Source organism: Gastrolobium bilobum, unplaced genomic scaffold (genome assembly GCF_033153095.1).
Source record: "Gastrolobium bilobum isolate Gb01-03AN ecotype WA unplaced genomic scaffold, APGP_CSIRO_Gbil_v1 utg7782, whole genome shotgun sequence".
Classification (NCBI taxonomy): domain Eukaryota; kingdom Viridiplantae; phylum Streptophyta; class Magnoliopsida; order Fabales; family Fabaceae; genus Gastrolobium; species Gastrolobium bilobum.
In genome coordinates this window covers 134704-160337 of record NW_026899380.1, presented here as the reverse complement: position 1 = coordinate 160337, position 25634 = coordinate 134704, and the positions used below count along the sequence as shown (strand labels likewise).

Below are 25634 nucleotides of genomic sequence, written 5' to 3'. Positions count from 1 at the left end.
CATTAAATATATTGTATAAACTTCAAACATTTATTATAAAACCTTTACTAGTAAATGTTTGTCTTGTTGTATTAGATTATTGTAAATTTTTTCAAATGTGAATATAATCTATACTTAGAGTTTGTAAACTTTTTACAAGTGTTGTTTTTTATGTTCAAATGTTTGGCATTATAGAACTTCTTATAACATGTTTAGCTTTTTATTCGAGATAAAAAAAAAATTACAAGAAAATATAATATTTTTTTGGTTTTATAATTCTCATTTAACATGAGAATTCAAATTTTTCTACACACTCTTCGATTTCCGTGCTGACATAGGTCTTACGTATAATTTTTTTAAACACGTGGGTCTCACATACTTTTTATCTCTGCAACATGAGAATTAAATTCTCATTTAACAGGAGAAAATCAAACCCCTATTTTTTTTACCTAAATTATCATTTAAAACTTTTCGAACAAAGATACTTGCAATCCATTTAAGTTAAAACTTACTTAAACTGCGAGTCAATTTGTAAATACAACAGACTATTTAATTCCTCATTAAACCTTAAATTAATTATGGGAGGAAGTGTGACATGGCAGCACCCCAAAGGCAAAAGTAATGTGGGACCCACCAAACTCACTCGCATTTTGACCAAAAAAACGGGGTTTTGCCCCCTCCATGTTAGAGTCACGTCACTTTCCACGATATAGCGCGAAGGCGTTTTTGACTGCGTTCGGGCAGCGGTCAGCACCGTTCGGGTAGCTTCTTTCTCTCTCTACCTCACTCTCTCTCTCAGCACGCCTCACTCAAAAAAGATAACAATCTTACACTCTCACCAGCTGAGAAAGAGAGAGAGAGTGTGTCTGCTTGTTCTTCAGAAGCAAGCTAGAGAGAAAGTGAAAAAGGGAAAAAAAAATTGGTAACTGGAAGAAAAAAAAAAAAGTGGGAAAAAATGTTGTGATTCTTTTTTGTTTTATTTTTTAAAAAAGTTTTATTTTATTTTTTTTGGGTTTGGGTTTCTGGGTTAAGCCAAAAGAGCTGTATTTTGATGAGATCGGGTTCTGGGTGTGTGATGTGGTGGCCGGTGGGTGCTAATGGTGGAGATTAGGGGTGCTTGCATGTGAGATTTGGAAGTTAGATTTTAGAGTCATTGAGGTTTGTGGTGGTGGTGGTGGTGGAGGAGGAGGTGGAGGTTTTTGTGATGGTGTATTGGGGTGTGAGGTATGGTTTGGATCTGAGGTTATTGGCTACATAGTCAGATGGAGAGAAAGTTTTGGGCTTTAGCTTTCATCTGGTGGGTCTTGTTGGTTAATCCACTATGGCTGATTTCTGCTAACATGGAAGGTTTGTAAGAAATGAAGTTATTGTCTGTATAGCTGATCCATTTATGCATTGTGAAACAAATGTTTCTGAAAAAAAAAGGAAACTGTTTTCAAAAAAGGAAACTGTTTTCAAAGTTGTTTGGGGTTTTGCTTGTTGCTTTTTTGATTTAATTTGAGTTGGGTAAATGGGATTCCTTTCCTTCTTGGTTCCTGGCTCTTTAAAGGGTTGTGTATTCTTGCAAGGTGTGATGTGTCTTGTTGTCACTGCTCTCTTTCTTTCTTTTTATGTTTCAATCATCATATCCTTTGCTGGTGGGTTTGTAGAAAGAGTGTTGTAGAACTGATCGGATAGAATCATTATTTTTTTGGTATAACAAGTTTTCTGAGATTTTCCTCCTCTTGACTGATATGGTACCTTTTGAAGACAATGTCTTCTTGATTACTCATATGGGCAGTAACAGTGTCAATCATGGAATTTGTTGATGAAATTCAAGTCTGCTCTGGTCAATAAATCCTTAATTCCAATCTACTGGAACTGGACGCACTAGAGATTGGAATATATATCTCCTTTTGGCTATTCTTCATATTTGTTTATCTAGTAGGTCGGTTAGCTAAGAAAAGATCTTCATGTGATGATTCACATACTTCATTTAGTAATGAACTTGTCTGTTTTTTTGAATACTTTTTTTATGCTTGAAGTGTATTGCTCCAATTAGTATGATGCAATATTTTGCTTAAGTGCAATTTCTAACTGCTTTGTCTAGCAACTTTGCAACCGGAGATGATGAGTGGATCTGATAGGCAAGTGTATGCTGATCTTTACTGGACCTGATCATATGTTCTTGTGTTTTGAAACAGGTGATGCTTTACATAGCCTGAGAACGAATTTACAGGATCCTTACAATGTTTTGCAAAGTTGGGATCCTACACTTGTCAATCCATGCACATGGTTTCATGTTACATGCAACAATGATAATAGTGTCATAAGAGTGTAAGCTGCTTGTTCCTTGATATCTGTCACATATATGCTCATTCTTTTTGTGAAACCCTGAACAGTTTTTTCTCACAAAGGATGACGTTTTTAATGTTCAATTCTGTTCTTTCCTCTGGTCTGATGTCAGTGATCTGGGAAATGCTGCTTTGTCTGGTCAACTTGTTCCACAGCTTGGTCAGCTCAAGAATTTGCAATATTTGTATGTTATGCCTTGATACTTTGATTATCCAATGCTCTTTTCTTTTTTCTTTAGTTTTTTATTATTTGACATTTTTTAGTCTTTTATTACTATAGTAGTATGAGAATGGTATTGAGAGAATGGAGAGTAGAACACCCCACTTATTGATTGCTCTCACTTTGATTGATCAAAAAGAAGATTCTTCTTCAACCACAATGCTGTTGGGGAATATGATATTCTGCTGGTTAAAATTGCTCTGCAAGTCAGCTAAATAAATCAACTTTTATGTGTGTACTGTATTCGAAATCCTGAAAAAAATGAGCTTCACTTCCATCTTACTACTAATTTATTTTAAAGAACTGTATCTTCTTACAGCCAGTTACTCTTTTTCAGAAGACGGTGCATGCTCTTGAAACAAATTCTGGAATTTCATAGCAATTTCACTGATGGACTTTTCATGAAATATTATAATTTTTTTTGCCAGATACCAATTTTACAAAATATTTATTTAAATATTATATATTTTCATATATTTTGACGTAAATTATTTTACATAATAGGGAACTTTACAGCAATAACATTACTGGCCCTATTCCAAGTGACCTGGGGAATCTTACTAACTTGGTGAGCTTGGATCTGTACCTAAACCGTTTCACTGGCCCTATCCCAGACTCATTGGGCAAGCTGTCAAAATTGCGTTTCCTGTGAGTATACTTATTGTTGATGATTTGTTCTATACTTCTATATCTATGTTGTGGACATTCTTAAGAAATTGTTTTTTGTGCTAAAGTCCGTAATTTCTCTACAGGATACTTATTTTGTGTTATATATGATTTCTGTTGGCGTGTATGAGAAGATAAATACAGTCTTTAGTGTCATCTTACTGAGGACTAATGTTGAAATGATAAAATAACTTTAATGAGAAATTTGAAGTCAAATTTGGAGAGGTTATATTATATCCATATAGGGTGATGAGTTTGATGTCAATTCTGTGGACTATGTTGATTACTAAACAAAATAGTCTTGAAATCTGCTTTATCATTTATTTTTGGTAGTTAAAACCAATTAAAATTAACATGTTTTACTGTTACATATGCAACAGCTGGGCTGTCATACCAAATATAATATTAATAAGTATGAAAGGAAATTTCATTTCATTCGTCTCTCATCCCAAAATCACTATCTTGTTTTCCTCATCTAGCTTGTGATTATGACATTTTGATAGTAACTTTCATTATTGACGGTAACTGAAGTATGTGCATTTACTTCATTTATACTGGCCTACAGGCTGATTATTTTTGTGTTTTCTATGTTTTACATGATTAGTTCAAAAATATATATAAATAAACGTTAAACCAGAAAAGGGAAAAAAATACTAATATTAGTTTGGTGTAAATTGCTGTCATTTTTCTGTTGAAGGGTAAAACTTGTTTGGTACCTGTCAATCTCTATGTTCTTGTTTTTTTGGGTATCAGGATAGATCTTAATACTTTTTGCCTGGTATGTCTGTCTAAGGATAGCCGGCTTAACAACAACAGCCTGATGGGTCCTATTCCCATGACACTAACTAATATTTCAGCTCTCCAAGTTCTGTGAGTGCTTCTTTATCTCAAAATATGCACTTTATTTCCCTCTTATTATTTGTATGCAATGCTAATATTCTTTTCTCAATTTATTCATCAAATTTAGGGATTTGTCTAATAATCGTCTCTCGGGCGTGGTTCCTGATAATGGCTCCTTCTCATTATTCACTCCTATCAGGTTTCTTACTGAACTTTGCGCTGTACTTGCATTCATTGGTTCTGATTTGTAAAAGTTTTCTGAATGGGATTCTCTTCTGCTTGCAGTTTTACAAACAACTTGGATCTATGTGGTCCAGTAACTGGGCACCCTTGTCCAGGCTCTCCTCCATTTTCCCCTCCTCCCCCTTTTGTCCCTCCACCCCCAATTGCTGCCCCAGGTAATCTTCCTTCTGCTGCAATTGCTCTTATTTATAAAGGTAATTTCTTTGCTTGGATTTTAACATAAAGTTCATGGTAAGGGGTATTTCAATTTTTTATAATGGATGTTGCTTATAGTGGCTGACCATATTTCATCATACTTTTTATATTTTTTTAATCAATTGATTTATAGTTATGGGCCTGAATATTATGTATTTTGCTCGACATGTTAGGAGCTCTTCCAGTCGGCTGGGAAACAGTTTCTAATATTGTACATAGGCATGTTGCTTGTTTTCCGTTATTGCTGTTGATTATCTTGTTAAGTTTTGTAAAGACTAAATTCTTTTTTGGCCCATTTGGAATGGGAAATCATTAGCCAGCTATATCTTCTAATAGGTTCAAGATCTGTTTGTGCTACATGGTTTTTATATATATATTTATGTATTTGATGACAAACATAAGGAAGATAAAAGCAGCACTGATGTTCCAACCTTCCTCTATATCAAATTGCAGGAGGTAATGGTGCCACTGGGGCAATAGCTGGAGGAGTTGCAGCAGGTGCTGCTCTATTATTTGCTGCACCTGCAATTGCATTTGCATGGTGGCGTCGAAGAAAACCACAAGAATTTTTCTTTGATGTGCCTGGTGAGCTATCCTAGTTGAATGACTACTACATTGGTTGAACTTGGTAAAGGGATAGAATTTGACTTCCTTTCATATATTCACAGCTGAAGAGGATCCTGAAGTCCATCTTGGGCAGCTTAAGAGGTTCTCACTACGAGAACTGCAAGTTGCAACAGATAGTTTCAGCAATAAGAACATTCTTGGGCGGGGAGGATTTGGTAAGGTGTACAAAGGACGCTTGGCAGATGGTTCATTGGTTGCTGTGAAAAGATTGAAAGAGGAACGCACACCTGGTGGGGAGCTTCAGTTTCAGACTGAAGTAGAGATGATCAGCATGGCTGTGCATAGAAATCTCCTCCGTTTACGTGGGTTCTGTATGACACCAACAGAAAGGCTACTCGTTTATCCCTACATGGCCAACGGAAGTGTTGCCTCGTGCTTAAGAGGTAGATGTTTTGCTTTGTCCTCCCATCGTAGTTCCTACCACCATGCCTGTAAACATTAAAAATAGAATCCTTTTCGTATAACAGTGCTCACTTTGATTAATTGCAATGGAGTGTCTTTGATCTGAGGTTTTGAGGAGATACAAATGAGTTAACTGTAATCTCCTCAGTTTGGCTTTTTTATGTTTTTCAGCAATTGTTCATGTCCTTTCAATTCTCTTTCATTCCTTTCTTTGGGGCCCCTTGGGGAATGTGGGTTCTCATTGCCGTAGTTACTGCTCTCATCTTTCAATTTTAGCCTCGACTTGCACTAGGTACGAAAGTAGCATAGTTGTGAGGTGGTCAAGCTGTGGCATGTTCAAACAATAATGATAAAAAGGAGAACAAGCTTTACAGTTGTACACCTGTGGTTTGGGAAAGTATATTTTCACCATATGTGGTCTAAAACCTTACTGGCTTTAGCTCTTTTTTTAATAATGTCTAAATATCCTTCGAAGCTTGGGATTTTGGCCATCATTGATTTTCTTTTTAGATCAGATCTTAACTGCTGCTAACTTCACTGTTAAATTTGATGATCCTTCGGCTTGGAATTTTTTTTTCAAGTGAAAACGGTATTCCAAAATTCCCATGCTCAAACCAAAAAGAGAAGAAAAATAAAAAATATAAGAAACTAAGCTTATTTGTGCAAAATGTATTAGCTTGAACACCAAACTTGCGGAAACCCCAAAATGTATAGTGACACATTCTATGTCCTATGCCTCTGTTAGTGATACTTTTTTGGGATATAAGAATCTGCAAGTGAAATGTAACTTAAGCCAAACCACAGGTAAGTAAATTTTACTTGTATTTTTGACCCATGTTTACAGGTTATATGCTCATCATAATCTTTCAATATTTATTATTATCTTATGATTTTGTATTTGCATTATTGTAGAGCGTCCTCCACATCAAGAACCCCTAGATTGGCCAACAAGGAAAAGAATTGCTTTGGGATCAGCAAGGGGTCTTTCATATTTGCATGATCATTGTGACCCAAAGATTATTCATCGTGATGTGAAAGCTGCAAACATATTGTTGGATGAGGAGTTTGAGGCTGTTGTTGGTGACTTTGGATTGGCAAAACTCATGGATTACAAGGACACCCATGTCACAACTGCTGTACGGGGCACAATTGGGCACATAGCTCCAGAGTACCTATCTACTGGTAAATCTTCAGAGAAAACTGACGTTTTTGGTTATGGTATCATGCTTCTGGAGCTGATCACTGGACAAAGAGCTTTTGACCTTGCTCGGCTTGCCAATGATGATGATGTTATGCTACTTGATTGGGTATGTTTAGTGCAAAAGCATATCATTGTTTTTTTGTTAATTATAGTTTACCTTTGCAGTTAAATTTCATGCAGCCCTCTTCAATAAATGTTTTTTTCTTTATAGTACTACCCATTATGTTGACTTAAGCAGCATGATTTTGTCCAAAAATGGTTAAGGGAAGGAGGCTGGAACATATTTCATATTACATTTGATTATATATCTTGTTTTGGGAATAGCTCTTTCCCTTTTTCTTGAGGGATATGTATGGCATCAAATGTAACATACCAGACCTTACAGTGGAATGCAAATTCTATCTGAAACAATTTTTGAATAATGGTAATATGTAAATTATAAGAGAGCGAGTCTAGAGCAGTAGTAAAGCTACACTTTTGTGACTGAAAGGTCACGGGTTCAAATCTAGGAAACAGCTTTTTTATAAATATGTAAGGGTAAGCCTACGTACAAGGTACAAGGATTACCCTTATTCCTATCCGTAATTGGTGTTTAATGGGGAGTGGTTAAAACAGTGGTACTAGGGAAATTCTATTGTCATTTAGGATCATAATGCCTTCAGCAGTTGTCATTGCAGAAAGATAGCTACTGCCTCTATAAGTTCCCTTTATCTGATTTTAGGAAGAAAAGTTAGTGTTATTGGGAAGAAATAATCATGATGTAGAACATTGACATTTCCTCATTTGGCGAAGTGTGCATTCTGTGTTACTTGTTTGTATGAATAGTTGAGCGCTTGTATCTGTGTGGGATGTATTTTTAGAAAACAATCTTTCATGTTTAAAGTTGCAGTTTCAGTAATGTAATGTCCAAATCTGATAAAGCTGAACATGTTAACAGGTGAAAGGACTTCTGAAAGAGAAAAAGCTTGAAATGTTGGTTGATCCTGATCTACATAACAATTATATAGAAGCCGAGGTAGAACAGTTAATCCAGGTTGCACTTCTCTGCACACAAGGTTCCCCTATGGACCGACCTAAGATGTCAGAAGTGGTGAGAATGCTTGAAGGTGATGGCTTGGCAGAAAGATGGGATGAATGGCAGAAAGTAGAAGTTCTCCGCCAGGAAGTGGAGCTTGCCCCTCATCCCAATTCTGATTGGATAGTTGACTCTACTGAAAATCTACATGCAGTTGAGTTATCTGGTCCAAGGTGACCTTGACACAGTAGTAATTAAAAAAAGAAAAGAAAGAATGGTATTATTTATGACTTATTTTTTAACTATAAAAGTTTTCTCACTTTTTTTCCTTTTCTTGTAAGTCCACTGCATTATATTCATTTACATTTGTGCATAGGGGTCGCTTTGTCAAGTTGCAATTTGTATCATCTGCTGCAGTTTGATGAAGTGATGTTTACTTAGATGAAACAATGGCAGCTTAATCTTTTTGTACACCCATCTTTCACACTTGTTCAATCTACAATTTATACTTTTATCTGATTCTTACGAGTATGTTTTGTTAGCGCATGTGTTAAAAGTGGAAATCCTTGAAGGTGAGTTGTGGAATTTTCAATTTATATTGAGACTGGTTCTTGCTAAAGACCCACATCAAATGTGGATTTTGTTCTAATTATTACTGAACTATGGTAGCTGTGGAACTGCCATAAAATTGCAAAGTTTGTTTTCTCCTTTGTGATTCAATTATTAGAAGGCCGGCAACAATAAGTTTCCAAAAATGGGGTATGTTATAAGTACCCTAATACGAGGTGGGTGTGGCTTCTTGACCAGCCTCAAGTAGCTTGGCAATGTAACCATTTGCTTTAACAGAATCTCTCTTCTGTTTCTAAGCAACTTTATACATGGAGTTGAATTGTGAGCTTCAGCAACGTTGTAGTAAAAGAGTAGACAGTGGAAAACACCAATTCACTTGGTGGTAAAATTAGGCAACAAAAAAATTAATAGAAACACAACTCTTGTCCTAGATGAACTGATGTAATACATCTATTTAGGACAAATTGAAATAGTCGTGGTGTTTCATAGAACATTAAACGCAGAAATTTCTTAAAAATAAAGAAAGAAAGAAAAGGCCAATTGCTGAGCAAACTGATAAAAGAAAACGAAAGATACCGGCAGGGTAATACACAAAATTAATAAATAAAAAATTTTGTTTAAGAAAATATGTGTTTTTTTTTAATAATATATATTAAAAGATCAAATCATACTTAAGGGGGTGTATTGGATTAGGATTTTAAAATATTTTTTTGAGATAAAAAATCTTATAAATTTTAAAAGATTATTTAGAATTGGAGAGACTTTAAAGACTTTTTTTACAATTAAGATTTCGTAAGATTGAATTTTAAAGGATTTTAATAGGATTTATAAGATTTGAAAAGACAATATGGATTTTTAAGATTTTAAAAAATCATATGAATTTTTAACAAACATTCAAAATTACAAAAGTCAATAAAAAAAGTTAACAAAGAAATGCAGTGATATTAATAAAAAAAATAAAACGTAATATAATTTTCTCAATTAGTAAAATTTATGATAAATTTTCGTTTGAAATTTTTTGCAATTGATCTTGTAAACCTTGGAGGTTTTTGTTCTTCGTGATGAGAGTTTTCTAACCATATATCATATCCATGTTTTCATTGAGTATTTCAAGAATTTTTCGAATCTGAATTTCTGGATTTTATTATATAAAAGTTTAAAAAAATTCTCAAATTATTTTCAATCGATACATTGAAATTAAATTGCTTTGGGGGTTTTGAAAAACAAATTTTTAGTTATCTATTGACACAAAAATTGTTTGAAATCGTTTTCTATATATCGAAGGAATTTCGTTCATGAATGTATTATTATGAAATATAGGGTTCATATTATGAAAGTTTCAATCTTTCTTTAAATCGATGTTGTTTCATTGATGTAAAATGAAAAATTGATTTGTGGTATTTGTTCCCTTGTTGTTTTCCACTATTTTATGTTGTTTTTAATACAAAAATCACACATTTTCTTATCAAGAAAAATCATGACTAATAGCTTGAAAAATCGTTTTTAAACTTTCAAAAATTCTCAAAAATTGCTTCAAAATCGGCTATTTTTTAGATGAAAATCTTGTTGGGTTGTTGTTTCTGGGTTTTTTATGATGAAACTCGCTAAAAAATATGTTAATTTTGAGCTTTAACGAAGCTCACATGGCGAAACTCAGTTTCGAACGAGTCAACCCACAAAAGGAAAAGGAAGAAGAAGACACTGCAATAGAGAAATATCAAGAAATCTTAGGGGTTAGGGTGAGATTGTGAAAGAGACATCCTATTTATATTTCTCACTAAAAAGTCTTACGAAATACACACCAATAAAAAATCCATTAAAATCGTAAGATTTTTTAATACCACAAGATTGTTTTTTTTCATTTAAAATTCTGATTGAATACCAACGGATTTGAACGGACTCTAAAATAATCTTTTAAAATTCTAATCGAATACCACATGACTTTTTTTCAATACTTTAAAATTCTAATCGAATACCAATGAATTTTTTTGCCTAAAAATAATCCATTAAAACCTTTGAAATCTCAATTCAATACACCCCCTGAAGTAGATAAACTGAAATTTAAAGAGAAAAAATAATTTCCCTTTTAAAAATGAAACGAAAATAATTTAAAACAAACATTTAATAATGCAAATTTTATATTTTGTTTCGCTTAATATACAAAAATTTTAATTTTTTTTCCGTAATCTCATTTGGGTTAATTAACCAATTTACTCCACTCTAAATTATATGTTAATTTGTTCTTTTTTAATCAAAGTTTATGCTATTTATTTGAATAAATAAGACTATTTACTCAAATAAATATCATATAGAAATATTAAATTAATTAAAATGACCAAATTAACATTAAATTAATGTTTAATTAGAAATTAGTATATAATTAAAAATTATTATGTTTACCAAATAAAAAAGTTATTATTAAATTTTTTAAATCATAAATAATTCTCAATTATTCGACATAATTTTTTGAATGTTTACAAATTTCAAAATATTAAATTTATTATTAAAATATAATTTGATTATTGATTTTTTTTAAATATTCATTCAGTGTGAATTTTTTAAATAAATAAGAAAATTAAAAAAATGTTATAATCATATTATTATTAAATTTATAAAATTTTGAAATACAATTCTCATTTATACAATAATATTTCGAAATTATTGTAAATTGAAAATATTAAATTTATTATTGATAATATCAATTTATAAGGTAATATATTAAATTCTTACAAATTTAAAATATGATTATTATTTTTTATTTGCGAAAAAATTAAGTGTATTGAATTCTTTAATTTTTCAAAATTTTTATTAATTTTTTAAAATTCTTTCGTTACTATTAGTAGTATATTTATTAATTTTTTTCTTTTCTTATTTGGTTAACAGAGTGGATTTTTTTCCTTATTTCTTATTAATGGTTTCCTTCTTATTAATTTTTTCCCCTAAACCCTAAATAAATAATTTATTAGAATAAAGCCGTTATTCGAGCAAATTCCTTTCTGACAGGCGTAAAGTTCATGGGCGAACGTTTTCGGCTCGATCCAAACACAACACAGTAGCCACGGCAGCTAGCGAGAGAGAGAATCTGGAAATAGAGAGAAGTAACGCCAAGTTAAGCCCTCACTTGCGATAGTTATAGTTCAGCAAATAGAGGAGGTAATTTCTCATTATTTTTGCTTTGAATTCGGAACGGAACAATTTGTTGTTTGTTTTGTGTTTGTTGATGTACCTGAAACATGTATTAATCCTGGTTTTAAATGAATTTCATGCATGTTAATAACATATATATATATATATATATAGGGATAGGATCAACTTACACCGGTGTAAGAATAATAAATCTTACACCAAATCTTAACCGTTGATTTCCGTGCATCTAACGGTTGAGATTTATTGGGAATTAAAAATTAATTAATGAGTGAGACCTAATAAATCTTAACCGTTAGATGCCCCATATATATATATATGCATTAATAATGCGGAGATGATAAGTCTTGCCATGGTCTACATTTAACTTGAATGTTTCTGAAAATTAAAAGAAAATCTTGCGTTTAGAGACAAACCTCAAAGATACATGTGTTTGATGAAGAAATAGTTAATCATGATTATGTTAATGATTGTGAATGGAAATTTTGATGCCTACCTGATCTTGAGCAAAGGAATAAATCCCCAGGTTGACCATTGATAGTGATAGCATCAGATATGTTTGGGGCTCCTCCAGTTTCAAGAGATTCTGCGTAGACCTTATTGACATCAGCCTTCCACCATTCTCCTGTGTAGGAATAAATAAAATTCTATTATGGCTATTTAATCAACTAAGGAGGAAGGACAACTATAAAGGTTTTCATACCAAATATGATGGGAATGTCTGCATCAGGATTGGGAAAAGGGTAGGTACTATTCTTTCTTGGATAGATTGTGATAGCTCCGTGAACTGTGGCTCTTAACCAGTCACTATGAGCATGCCACCATAAGGTCCCTTCTTCCGTAGAAAAAACTATCTTCTGTCTGAATTTCCCTCCAGGTTGGATGGGGCACTGAGTAATGTATTCAGGACCATCTGTCCATGGATTCCTTGGCTGCTTCACACCATGCCTGCACATTAATCAGTTGTAGTTAGGCATATGATTAACTTTCATCGATCCATTATGTTGTGTTTCCCAATGTCATCAAAAAATTTGAGATTAAAAACTAAATACCAGTGTAAAGTGATGTTGTAATTGCCCTTGTTATGAACATTAACATAAATTGTATCACCCTTGTGGACACTTATAGTTGACCCAGGAAATTTTGCGTTCACAGTCAATATGCTCTTTGTTGAACAGAGTCTTGTATACCTTGCTTCTTTCACCTGCAAGATTAATCAAATCAGTTATTTACAATTATTAAATACTCTAATGTCAGCTACAACCTAACATACTACTACTACTATATGTAACATATACACATGTACTTGAAGAAGAATTACACAATAAGCAGTTTCATGCAACAATAAAATTGTACTAAGGAATCGGTAGGATGAGATGGGACTTACAACAAAATTGTAGTGACTAACTAGTGTTTGGGAACTAAGACCAATCAAGGAAAAAACACATTATAATTTGGAGGAACATTTTCCTTCCAAATGACACTTACATGAAAGAAAATGTTATCAACTCCTATAACGCTTCTGCTAAAAGTTTCTGTATTATGAAAGCATTTCATTTGGAGGGATTTTATATCTGTGGAGGAAGAGATTTTGAGGTGCATTAATCTTAGTGTTCAAATTTGGTGCGCCTAAATGTCATGTTTGTCACGATAAGAGTCAAGAGGTCAAGCTAGCCATTTAATTCACTAGATGACAAAGAAAATTAAGGGGGATTCTTCAAGCAAATCTGAGTGGAAGGTAGCGTATACATCAGAGATTGCCTTAACAGCTTTACTTAAACCCATAATTAAATAGCTAGCCTTAGCCGATGCTATCCTTAGAGGTTGTAAAAGTTTAGGATTAAATCTGTCTTGACAATCAATCTATAATTAACTACTAATCCAAACATTTATAGAGGCTAATAGTAATTAAGTGAAAAGAAAGAAATCTTACTTTCTCAGAGGATGTTCCTTATTAGGGTAATTGTCTTTTCTTCTGTTTTTCTTGCATATTGTCATTTCTCATTAAGAGAAACAAATTCGTTATCCATAGCTTTTGGGTTAAATGCTAGATCCCGAAAAAGATTGTTTCACATGTACGAAAACTTCAAAATTTGGTGATTTTCATTTCGTTAATGATCAGTTGTATTTAAGACAAACAAGTCATGGTTAAATGCTTGTGAAGAAGTAAACACCTATATTTCGAAATATTGTTGTTCATGTCAGTGTTTTGTCTACATTTTTATTTTCTTTATAAAATGCATGTGCCAATCATTTTCATGATACACCTACAAATGGCCCAAAGACTTTATATCAATTTAAGAAACAATTAGGTATTGAGAGATGGTTTTGAGGCCTGTAAAATGATTCCTATTTCTCATGTGATGATTTGACTTAAAAAGACAAAACCAGGAGTATCAATATATTGAGCCAAAGCAAACTCTACTTATCTATCTTAAATATAAAAAGTGATACCTAACGTAAAATAAAAAATTTGATATTACTTATCTATCTTAAATATAAAAAAAAAATTAGAAAATAGTTAGCCCCTTGCACTTTATTATTAAACTCTACTTTTTTCCTCAGGATAAATGAATTCATATCCTTAAAAAGCACTGTACAGTGTACACTCATCACATCAATTAACTTTTCTCTTCTCTTCCTCGTGTTGGCAAATCATCAAGTGTGAAGTTTTCTGGGTTCAATTTGTACATGTAGGAGCCTGAATCTGGAGTTACAATTGTCAAGCTCACACACACTGATATTCTTAGACTGATGTTATGTCAGTGAGCATTGAGCAGCGAATCACTCTGAAATCTTTTATGTAATTTTAAGCGTTTCTTTCATTAATTTCTGCTCTCTTGCTCATCATTCTGTTTAAGGCTTCTCTTGCTGTAATCTTCTTACTTAACAGCCTAATTTGGATTGCGTAACGTAAGTGCTTAATCTGCGTGTTTGGGATTAAGTTTAATTATTATGTTTCCTGTTTCGTGCTTGCCTCTCTGTTTTTTTTTGCTCAAAGAATGAAAGCAGCTCTGTAAAAACGGATTTGGTATTCTATTAACAAAATAATTTCATTATTTTGTTTATTGACTTTATTCATTAGTTCAAAGTTGCTTTTGGCTCTATTTTTCGCATCCTGTAGGTAGAAGAAAGTAATATAATATTTGGTTGGACAAAGAATAAGTAATTGAAAGTTAAAAGTTATGCAGCTAGTTTCTCATACTTTGTTCCACAGGTTTAGAGTTATTACATTGATAATTGAGCAAAATACAATGAGTTTCCCTGGTGCTCCTCCTATTTATGATGATGAAGATGATAATGATGATGAAGTTTTCCTTGACGAGTCTGACATCATCCATGAAGTTTCCATGGACTATGAAGATCTTCCTGATGCAGATGATGATTCTGAAACCGAACATGGTATGAACTTGCTGTTAATCCTTCTAAACTGCAATTTCAATCTGTTTCTATGTTTCCACTTTCCAGTCCTGTGTATGATTTCTCTATGTCAAAAAAGTCAACTTTTATTTTGCGTATTATACTTTCATTAATGTAGATTCTATAAGTATTACGTTTCAGTGTATTGATATATTTAGTAGTAATATTATTTTAACATTTTCAGAGGAGCATGATGATGATTCTATGCACATTTTCACTGGTCATACTGGTAAGTTTTCTAATCTTTTGTTTATGTTTCTGGCTTTCTGCTTATGTTATCCTGATTCTTAGTAAGCTTTAATTAGATTGATCATGATTTTTAGTAGTGAGTTATTCTGCTTAGGGTTTCAATGTTTCATTGACTGATTGATAATTTTTTTCTGTTTCTTTTTCAAATTTTGAAGTCAATTATCATATTATGCAAGGTGTTACTAGGGAATTTATGAATATTTCCATGCTTTCTTGAATAGGGGAATTATACTCAGTTGCCTGCAGCCCAACAGATGTGGCATTGGTGGCTACAGGGGGTGGTGATGACAGAGGATTTCTCTGGAAGATTGGCCAAGGAGATTGGGCTTCTGAGCTTCAAGGTATTTGCAGATACAAGAGATACTGATGCATGATAATTGGTAAAGTCAATTTCATGTTACATGCAATTTAATGAATGTCCAGTGAGTTTGTTTTTAATTCTGTGCAGGTCACAAAGATTCTGTATCTAGTTTAGCTTTTAGCTATGATGGACAGTTTCTTGCATCAGGAAGTTTAGATGGAATTGTTCAAGTCTGGGATGCATCTGGAAATCTGAAAGGTGCACTGGAAGGTCCTGGAGGGGGCATTGAGGTAAGATTGTTGGCATGCACTTGATTGTTTTTAGTTGACATGTTTTCAGTAATAATTACAAATATGCTACCTAGTTTTCACATTGGTCTGTTTTCAAGAATTTGCACTAAGAAATGGTAAACAAGATTTTATTGTACTCACTATTTCCTTTACAAATTCTTAAAAACAGGAAACAAAGTGGAAACAAGGTGGCATTTTTCTAATAATTAGTGAAAACATATCAACTGAAAATGAAAACAAAAGATAAACCAAACACACCTTTAATTTTCTTGCTTTTCCTGCTTTAACTAGTTACTAAACTTGTTTCAATGAAATCTTTCAGTGGCTTAGGTGGCATCCAAGAGGACACATACTATTAGCTGGTTCTGAGGATTCCACTGTTTGGATGTGGAATGCTGATAAAGGGTCCTTTCTTAATATGTTTTCTGGTCATGGTGGTAGTGTGACCTGTGGTGATTTTACTCCTGATGGTAGTTATTTTTCTTCATCTTGGTGCATTTTTTTGTTAACTGTTATTATTTGCGTTTTATATTTTTACATTTCTCATTTTCCTTTTACTTGGTGCCTTAGGGAAAATAATATGTACTGGTTCTGACGATGCAAGCTTGAGAATATGGAATCCGAAAACTGGAGAAAATATTCATGTTGTGCGGGGTATGTACGATGAAAACACCTCTCCTTTTGTCTATGAGAAAACTTGTAATATTTTTCGTCCAATATATCTGTGCTTAGTGCTTAACTTCTATGGAAAAACAGCACCTCATGCAAGAGCATACATTACTTATTCATTTTCATATTTTGTTTTTCTTGAAGCTTCAATTGTGTGAATGTGTGTGTTTATTGTGTTTGTTTTCTATTCTTCAATAATGCATTTTGTCAACTATTAAGAGCTCTAATCCAAATTGTCTGTGGTCTTATAATACTCGATGGTTATTTTATTTTTCAAAATATTATCTTGAATTTTCCATAAAAGAAAAAAAAAGAGATAGGATGCAATTTGAGCAATTCTTAAAATCAATTAAAAGCATCTTCACATGTATCCTTTATCTTTTTTTTCTTTATCCAGCAGGACCAACATTCATGAGATAAAACTTGAGAAATATCCTGTCATGATAGCTTCACAAAAGATTGATGTCAAATTTGTTGTCTTTCATCTGTAGATTTTTTTTTCTTTTTTTGTTTATTGTTTTTGGTAACCTGGTAAACTTTGTTTTCTAGGTCATCCATATCATGCTGAGGGATTGACATGTTTAGCAATAAATTCAACTTCGACTCTTGCTCTTACTGGTTCCAAGGATGGATCTGTCCATATTGTGAATATCACTTCAGGAAAAGTATGTTTTTTCATTGCTTTGATATTCAGTTATTCACTGCACTATTTTCCTTAATCAACTTGTCTTGTTTTGTGTCTTTGTCTTGGGGTTTGGTGTCTCATTACTTTGAGAAACCGTTGAGCTGTGTCTTGGGTAATGTTTCTATCATGTGGCTTATATGTTTTCCATTTTACAAGTTTTGAAGTTCTACTAAAATGTCTGAGATAATATTTTCTTAAAGCAAAAGTTGAGCATAAAATCTTCTAATTCAGTGATTTATGCCAAATATCTTAGCATTTATTAAAAGAAAGATAACTTCCAACTTCAGTTGACAGTTGCTATAATTTGAGTGAAAAACAGATTTTTGAGGGATTACTGTTGGCTCATAAAATCATCTTACCTTTCAAGGGCTAAAGGGAACAAGCATGTGAACATGTAAGAGAATTTAAAAGCAAAGAACATTTAGTGGGACCAATTTCAGACTATTTGGTACTTTAATTGAATTTTTTTTTTCACAATAGCAAGACTAGTCTAAGTGATGCTCAATTCAACAGCAATTTGAAGCCAGCTGCTAGCTTATCCCCAATATGGGTCAATATTGGCATATTATGGCTTGCTCAAATATATTGATATAAAAGTTTCTTGGTTAATTTGTTTATGGAATTAATTAATCAGAAATATGGTTTGGTGGTTCTGTGACCAAGCAAGACTACAAGCTTGAGAAAGTCTTCAACATAACTCAACTGTTCGTGTTTTATGAAAATGTAATTCTTAGAAAAGCTATGTCCTTGCATAATGTAGCCTGTATAGTAATTGTGCAAGACCCCAGACCCCAACACTTTCATCACTTATCCATTGTGCTAGTTATTCCGTTTGTCTCTGCATGTTGCAAACTTTTTTTCTTCGTAATGGGGTTTGAGCATATAAATTTAGCTTCCTGCTAGATCTCTAAGAAACATGAGTTTCTTGGTCGACAGGTTATTAATACCCTGGCTTCTCATTCAGATTCCATTGAGTGTGTTGGGTTCGCACCAAGGTATGTGTTAAGATTAACAAACTTCTCATAGCCTGTGTGGATGTGCAGTCAGTGCTCATTTTCATGTCCATGTATGCTTCAGGGTTGCACGTATATGATGGAAATTTTATCTTATGCAGAGATAGTTTGAAAGGAAAATAATAATAATAGGTCCAACATTATAACGTTATAGCCTAAAAAGTAAAAATAGTCTTATTGGTAACATGCAAAATAAATAATGGTACATTAATAAATATGAACCAAAACCAAGTGTCATGGATCATGAATCATATGTTATTAGACTTACTTGACCTAACCTTCAATAACCTGGTTTGTAGTATAACACAGTTTTCGAAAGTAATTCCATCTTATTTCCAAGGAATAATAGACTGCAAAATGACATAAACATTGATTAAATATGAGTACTTTGTACAAGTGGAATTATGAACATTTTGTATCATAATTGGGATTTCATTCATTTATATCAATTCAACATTTCAATAATTGCATGGTTTGTTTAATATGATCTAATGACTTGGACCTTGTACTGTTAAATTAGATATGAGCCATCAGTAATTTTGTCCCTTGATATTGTATGATAGTGATTCATGGGCTGCAGTTGGAGGCATGGATCAAAAACTGGTCATCTGGGATATAGAGCATTCCTTATCCCGAGGCACTTGTGACCATGAGGTTTGTTGGAATCTTGCTTTGTGCTAGTCTCATGTTTGTGTATTTACTATTTAGAGACCAAATGAGCTTTGGTTGCATTTATTCTTTGGCTTGGAATTGTAAATTTTCATTTGTATGTATGATGAAAGGAGTTTTGCCATATGGACAGGATGGAGTAACATGTTTGGCATGGCTTGGTGCATCGTATGTGGCTACTGGATGTGTGGATGGAAATGTGAGAATATGGGATAGCCGGTCTGGTGAATGTGTAAAAACATTCAAGGGGCACTCTGATCCCATTCAATCTCTCTCTGTGTCTGCTAATCGGGATTACCTTGTCTCGGCTTCACTTGATCATACAGCTCGTGTTTTTGAGATTGAAGGGTTTCAGTAACCATAGCCTCTTGTATCATTGTATATGATACGAGGTCATCAATCATCTAAGCAAGCCCCTTGTCTGCGCATGCCTCTATGCTTATGTCCGTTTGGGGGTTAATTTATAGAAGCCAGATTGTTATTTTTATGGTTGAAGTTAAAAACTGTTGTGGCATAGGTTTTCATGGACCGAGACATTCTACAACAAAAAGTTAAAAAAAAAATTAGTTTACTTTTCTTCTTTAATGTTGATTTTGATGTTCACATTCACACTAACTCAAAAAGATTAGTGTGTTCAATGGAGCTGGGATTTATTCGCTGCAGACCATCTTGTTTACAAGCTAATTCATTACAAGGAAGCAAATAATGAAATACCCTGAAAGCTTCTTTCAGGCATTTTATCAATCACTTTGCTGTCCATAAAGGAACAAGTATGTACTCGTTGTCTCGTGAGTTCATAAGTTAAACAAGAACCCTTGTTCAAAAAACAAAACAAGATATACAAGCAAAACATTATGCTTAAAAGGCTGAATTAACTACAAATAAAGCATGCAAAATCATCAAAGTAAACCAAACAAACCTCACAAATGACAATATTGCTACTCTAATTCAATGAGCTTTCAAACTTTGGAAGTGGGGTTTTTTGGGTTAATAATCTTAAATCCGGCTGATGTCTGAAGCCCAATAGACACTGTTAGAAGCCCTTGAATAGCCCATTGACACTGACTCTAAGCTGATTATGGTTATCTGAGTTCTCTTTTTTCTTTCTTGTTTTCGAATATTAATATTCTTATATACAATTCTCATTTATTTATATATTCCTTTTTTTTAGGGGTGGGAGGTGGGGTTGAGGTGGAGGATACCCATTTGAATATCATTAAACTTTAGAAATAGAATCTCATATCTTGTATACAAAGAAAAAGACTATTGTTTTTGTTGCCTTATTTAACTTGTTTCTTACTTGCTCTCAATTTCATAAGATTAATTTTTATGTAAGTTATTCTTGTGACGGCTACCTTGCCTAAAATTCATTTTGAAATACAGTAGTTAATTGGCTGTGTGTGAAAATCTAACGCTCTAATCAAACGATTACTCCAATCTGTATGCATTCTTCTTTTAATATTTTATTGGATTCTTAATCTAAATCTTTTTTTTTTTTCTTGTTCTCTTTTTTTAATTCAATTTCATTGTCAAAGAACATACTAATTCAACACCTATAGTTTATAGATTGCCATAAACCGATTGAAAGTGACAAGGCAGAGTACAACCAGCCGCAAAAAGAGGGATAGAAATTAGCAATTACAAATGGCGGGCAATATGCCTAGAAATTAGCAATTACACCTTTATATTAATGGCAAGTTGCATATTGTACCCAACCTGATCCAACAAATAGCAAGTTGCGTTGCCTACCCCAATGAAACAAATAGCAAGTTGCAAATTTAAAGTTTCCTAACTGAGTAGGATTAGTCTGTTGACATTTATTAAATTTGGGAGTGGATCCTCCTCGTGTTAAAATTAACATGATTTGATTATGTAAAAAATTTGTGTCAATTTTTCTCATTAAATATGAGGTTCAATTATATAAATGAAGAAAAAGATTGATACAAAAATCCACATGATTATATCAAATTTTAACAAGAAAGCATCCATTCTGGCAAAACCTCATTTATGTTTGGAATATTTTGTCAATATCAAATGATTCTTATACTAAGCACCCAATTATTTATTAATTCGTAAGAACCGCAAAAACAACAAATTTCAGGAGGAAAAATATTTTTTTTCACATATCAATTGACAATTATCATCTTCTTTATTTTTTTTCTTCACGGGATCGTTGAGTCCATTTATGCTGAATTTGCACAATATAGAGCTATTGAATACTTGTTCCACTCGAAAATTTTAATTTTCTTTTACCGATGGTATCAAAGGATAAAAAAATATTTTCATATTCGTGGTTGGACTTTTTTATTTCCTTAAGATTAATATTTTCAAAGTCCTCAAGTCCAATATTGGATGCGTTGGAAATCAAAAGTTGCATGAATATGACAGAGCCATATATTTGTTTATAAACTTTTTAAACGCCATGCAGTGTTGGAAAAGAATCAATAGACCTTTATGAAAACTGTGTTAACACGAGTACGTAACAATGAGTTTAGTGCATATTTAGATTAACTTTTAGGATTAAATTTTTTTTCCATAACTTTTTAAAACAGTTTTTTTAGAATACTTTTAAAAAAAAAATATTAAAAAATGCATGTTAGGTAATAATTTTTTAAAATACTTTTGAAAAAATTAAAAGCTGAAAAATAATTTAACCCTAAAATAAATCAATCCAAACTGGGTTTAGACTAGCCTTTTAGGTTCTGTGATTCCATCTAACAATTAGGCTATATGCCACTAACATAGGTGATTTCATTTCCTTATGTTTCCGAAAAAATATGTTCCTTGGGTATAATTTGCACAGTAAAATCTTCCCATCTTACAAGTTGATTTTATGTCAAAAAGTTCATACAGAACGTTGGTGATTACAATAAGATCCAACACCTTGCTTGGGTCCATTTTGTAAAAGACGTAAGTAACGTTCGGTTTTGGGATTAAATAGGATTAAACATTCCCCTTAAGATGATTGAAATAGGAAAAAAAATATTTGTCTTTTGTTAAGGTTATAATTTTGTGTCATTTTAAATTCTAACCGTTAATTTTCATCAATCAATAGTCATAGTTACTGCAAATTATTAATTAATTATTAAGTTTAATCCAATAAATTATAATCGTTGACTGATGAAAATCAACGGTTAAGATCTAAAATAACATAAAGTTATATCCTTCAAAAGGATAAATATTTACATAAAAAATATAAATAGGATTAAACATTCCTTTAAGATAATTGAAATAGGAAAAAAATATTTCTCCGGAATATAACCGTTGAAATAATTACTCAACTGTCAATTTCAAACGATTTGTGTTCCCCTGGAATCTTGAAATACTTATCATAATGAAATTCTAAATCAAACAGGTATCGTAACTTCGTAAGACAAAGACCCACATCTAATCCTCCATATAATACTATGGGCGTTTGGAAGAGGAGAAATTTTTTTTTATTTGAGAATTTCAATTTTTAAAAATATAATTTTTACATTCAGTTTACAATAATATATTCGAAAATATAAAATTTAAAAAAATTCAGTTTCTCAAAAATTTCAAAAAAATTCCGTTATACCAAACGTCTTTGTTGAAATATATCCTTTGACTATTTTCTTTCTTTCTTTCAAAGATTACTGCTTTTACTAGTTTGTTTGTTTTTTTTTTTTGGTGAGGTCAAATTCCAAGTAGTTTGTTTTCAATTCACAAATAACTGTCACAGTTTTTTTTTCCTCCTTAGAGTTTACAAAAGTTGACTTTTTCATTATTGTTCAACTTTTCAAAATAGATATAAAATTTATCAAATTTTAATAATAAAAGAATAAAATAGATTATACTTATTATTTTTTTCCTTATCATTTTTTACAATTTCTTTATTATAATTTGATTAAAAACAAATTAGTGGTTCTCACTTTATATTATTTTATAACTGTTCTAAGATTAAAAATATATAAAATATAACATCCCTATAAAAAATATATGTTGTATGGATTAAAAAAAGAAGAAGGATATTGTTACTATCAAAATTTTTTACTACTAACTTACACCTATTTAATCACTATTGAATCAAAGAGAGAGAATGCTAAAAAGTTTTTGAAAAAAGAGAAAATATTGATCCAATAATGATTAGATAAGTATTAAGTTGGTAGTAGAAAATTTTAATAATAAAAATATCCTTCCTGAAAAGAATATGTAAGCATAAAAAGAAAACATAACACATGGCATTGCAGAAGATAGGAATCGGGATATGTTAGGATATATATATTGGTAATGATATATAATATGGGTAATAGTTTTCTCATGTAGTAGGAGATAAATATTATCTCCTACAGACTCATATGTGCAGGTGGGGTCCACTTTTAGGAGGAGAGAGAAAAAGAATAAAGTGGGACCCATCTTGAATTTGTGTGTGTAGGAGATAAATTCTACCTTATGTGACATAAGAATAATAAATCCCATATAATATATTTACTTATGTTAGGAATCGGGATATATTTTTCTCAGAGATACCCAGTTGAATTCTACATCCTTACCAACTTTTTGGATGGGTATTTTCATAAACGGAGCCATTTGGCATATCCACGTTCGTTCCTGGCTGGACGTAGTGGCTTGTTCAATGGTTAGCCCAGTTTGGCTAAGGAAGGCGGTGGCTGGTCTGAAAAGAATAATAACCCAGTTTTGCAATATGGAGGGAAGACTCTGGAATAACCCATGGCGGCACCGTGGACCATAAGTCATGGTTATTTTTCCACTTTGGTGGTCTTTCATATCCTCTTAAAATCATATCAAAAAATTAAAATAAATAAATATAAACAACCCGAATGATAGATAGAAAATATAATGTAAAGAGGACAGATAAATTAAGTGCTAAAATGAATTAACATCACTGTAGTTATTCCTTTTATATCAGTAAGGGGCATCACTGTAGTTTATGTACCTTTTTCTTTTTTTTGGTAATCATTTATGTACCTTTTTTATTCTTGTAATATTTTGCAACTATTGTAACTTTTGCACATTCACTTCCATAATATTTATAATAAGAAACTTTTAATATATATATATATATAATTATATATATATTAAAATGTCTGTCCTTTATTTTAAGGGAAATAATTATCTCATGTTACATGAGATAATTATCTCATGCAACAGAGACAAAATAGTGTGGTCCACTATTTTTCTTTTTTTGAAAAAGTAGTGGACCCCATCATTTTATCTCTGTTGCATGAGATAATTATCTCATGCAACATGAGATTAATAGATCCCTTATTTTAAAGGATACAACTTTATGTAATTTTATATTTTAACCGTTGATTTTCGTCAATCAACGATAATAATTTATTGGGTCAAACTTATTAATTAATTAGAAATTCACAATAAATTATAACCATTGATTAACGGAAATTAATGGTTAGGATCTAAAATGAAACAAAGTTATACCCTCTAAAAAAATGAATATTTTCTTTATATATATATATATAATTTTATTTTTGATATATTAATCCTTATTGTCTTTTTGAGGCCACAAGCTTCAATTTTTAGTCAGTTACGAGAATAATCCTGAATCAAGACTTAGTCACAATCTATGATGCACGGACACGGATATGGGACACGACACGACACGACACGCTGATATATTAATTTTGAAAAATGTCATATTTCGACACGTTGGGACACGTTTTGATATTAAATAAAAAATTTAATATATAATATAATTTATATTTAATACATATAAGAGTTCATTATAAGTCATATAACCAATCAAATATTTAAATTTCATAACATAAATATAAATATAAATAATTTTTTGTACTTTGTTAATTTTTTATGTCAAATTTCATAACAGAAAAAAATTAATTTATAAATTATTTCTTTTATATTTAATTAAAAAATAAAATTAAGATTTAAAAATAAAAATAAAAAACAAAAAAAAACGTGTTCGAGCGTTGACCGCGTGTCCGAAACAATTGACTGCGTGTCGAAAAAACGTGTCGGAACGTGTCCGAGAGTTGACCGCGTGTCCCCAAATGTTGACTGCGTGTCGGACGCTTGTCCAAGCGTGTCGGAGCGAGTCCGTGTCGGACACGTGTCCTACACGTAAATTTTCAACAAAACAACGTGTCCGTGCTATTGAGGTCACAATTAGGGGTGTAAATGGACTGAATTAGGCTAGGCTTTGACTTAAATAGGACAGACTTGTGCAAAAAACATTTGGTATGGCCTGGCCTATTAGTCTGTGTAAGCCCCAAATTACAAGTCTGGTCTACCTTACATTTAAAAAATAAAAGCCTAGGCCTGTTAGATTGTTTAAACCTATTAAACATTCAACAATTTAAAGAATAACTAAAATAATATTATTTTATTATTAAAATAATAATTTTTTTATTATATTTTAAATAAATAATATGATATAGGCCGGCCTGTAGGCTTATAGGCCAGACATGTACAAAAAAGCCTATGGCCTATTTTCTAAATAGGTATTTTTAAAAGCCTAGGCATGTTCTATTTTACTATTTATAATAGGCCAAGTCTGTCATAATATAAGCTAGGCCGTAAGCCCCTGTAGGCCGACCTAATCCATTTACACCGCTAGTCACAATGCTATTCGTCCCTCATCATATAATTTATTTTTATGCATGGGGTTTTCACCCTAATTTTAAAGGGCTTTAAACTTCTCATAGAGAAGTTAATCTCCCGTTGAAGACACAATTATTGTGGGGCATCTACTAAAAAAATATATATTGTACAAAATTCGATAGATCACTTGCAGAAAACACTTCTTAAGCAATATGATAAATGTTTTCCCCAATTTTAAATGCATATAATCACAAAGTAAAAACAACGCATTTATGGTAAGGGATTAATGTTTTTTAAAAAATAATTTTATTTCATACACACGTATAAAAATGTGTGAACTCATGT

The 25634-nt window shown here is 32.1% G+C and overlaps 2 protein-coding genes across 3 annotated transcripts; both read left to right on the top strand.

Moving 5' to 3' along the window:
• Positions 1–877: 877 nt before the first annotated feature.
• On the top strand, positions 878–8232 carry LOC133290080 (somatic embryogenesis receptor kinase 2). 2 transcript variants are annotated; one of them, XM_061488139.1, is made up of 11 exons: positions 878–1326; positions 2163–2295; positions 2426–2497; positions 3037–3180; positions 3997–4068; positions 4166–4237; positions 4324–4436; positions 4930–5061; positions 5145–5486; positions 6418–6812; positions 7644–8232. In XM_061488139.1, exons 1-11 carry the CDS (start codon positions 1242–1244, stop codon positions 7956–7958), a joined length of 1875 nt encoding a protein of 624 aa, XP_061344123.1. In that variant the 5' UTR covers positions 878–1241; the 3' UTR covers positions 7959–8232. The 2 variants fall into 2 exon arrangements, with proteins under 2 accessions (XP_061344123.1, XP_061344124.1); XM_061488140.1 differs by having other exon boundaries at positions 4324–4439; positions 4915–5061.
• A 3057-nt stretch (positions 8233–11289) lies between these two features.
• LOC133290078 (uncharacterized) lies at positions 11290–19439 on the top strand. Its single transcript, XM_061488137.1, has 11 exons — positions 11290–11444; positions 14653–14837; positions 15040–15084; positions 15326–15445; positions 15553–15695; positions 16018–16165; positions 16266–16349; positions 16914–17029; positions 17986–18044; positions 18626–18716; positions 18865–19439. The coding sequence occupies exons 2-11, from the start codon at positions 14690–14692 to the stop codon at positions 19087–19089; spliced, it is 1179 nt and encodes a 392-aa protein (XP_061344121.1). The 5' UTR covers positions 11290–11444; positions 14653–14689; the 3' UTR covers positions 19090–19439.
• The last annotated feature ends 6195 nt before the right edge of the window (positions 19440–25634 follow it).

Coding starts and splice junctions, on each gene's coding strand:
- LOC133290080 (XM_061488140.1), top strand. CDS start 1,242: ATGGAGAGAAAGTTTTGGGCTTTAGCTTTCATCTGGTGGGTCTTGTTG. Junction 4,238..4,323: donor TCATTATTCACTCCTATCAG/GTTTCTTACTGA, acceptor TTCTGCTTGCAG/TTTTACAAACAACTTGGATC. Junction 5,062..5,144: donor ATTTTTCTTTGATGTGCCTG/GTGAGCTATCCT, acceptor ATATATTCACAG/CTGAAGAGGATCCTGAAGTC.
- LOC133290078 (XM_061488137.1), top strand. CDS start 14,690: ATGAGTTTCCCTGGTGCTCCTCCTATTTATGATGATGAAGATGATAAT. Junction 15,085..15,325: donor CATTTTCACTGGTCATACTG/GTAAGTTTTCTA, acceptor TTTCTTGAATAG/GGGAATTATACTCAGTTGCC. Junction 18,717..18,864: donor GAGGCACTTGTGACCATGAG/GTTTGTTGGAAT, acceptor CCATATGGACAG/GATGGAGTAACATGTTTGGC.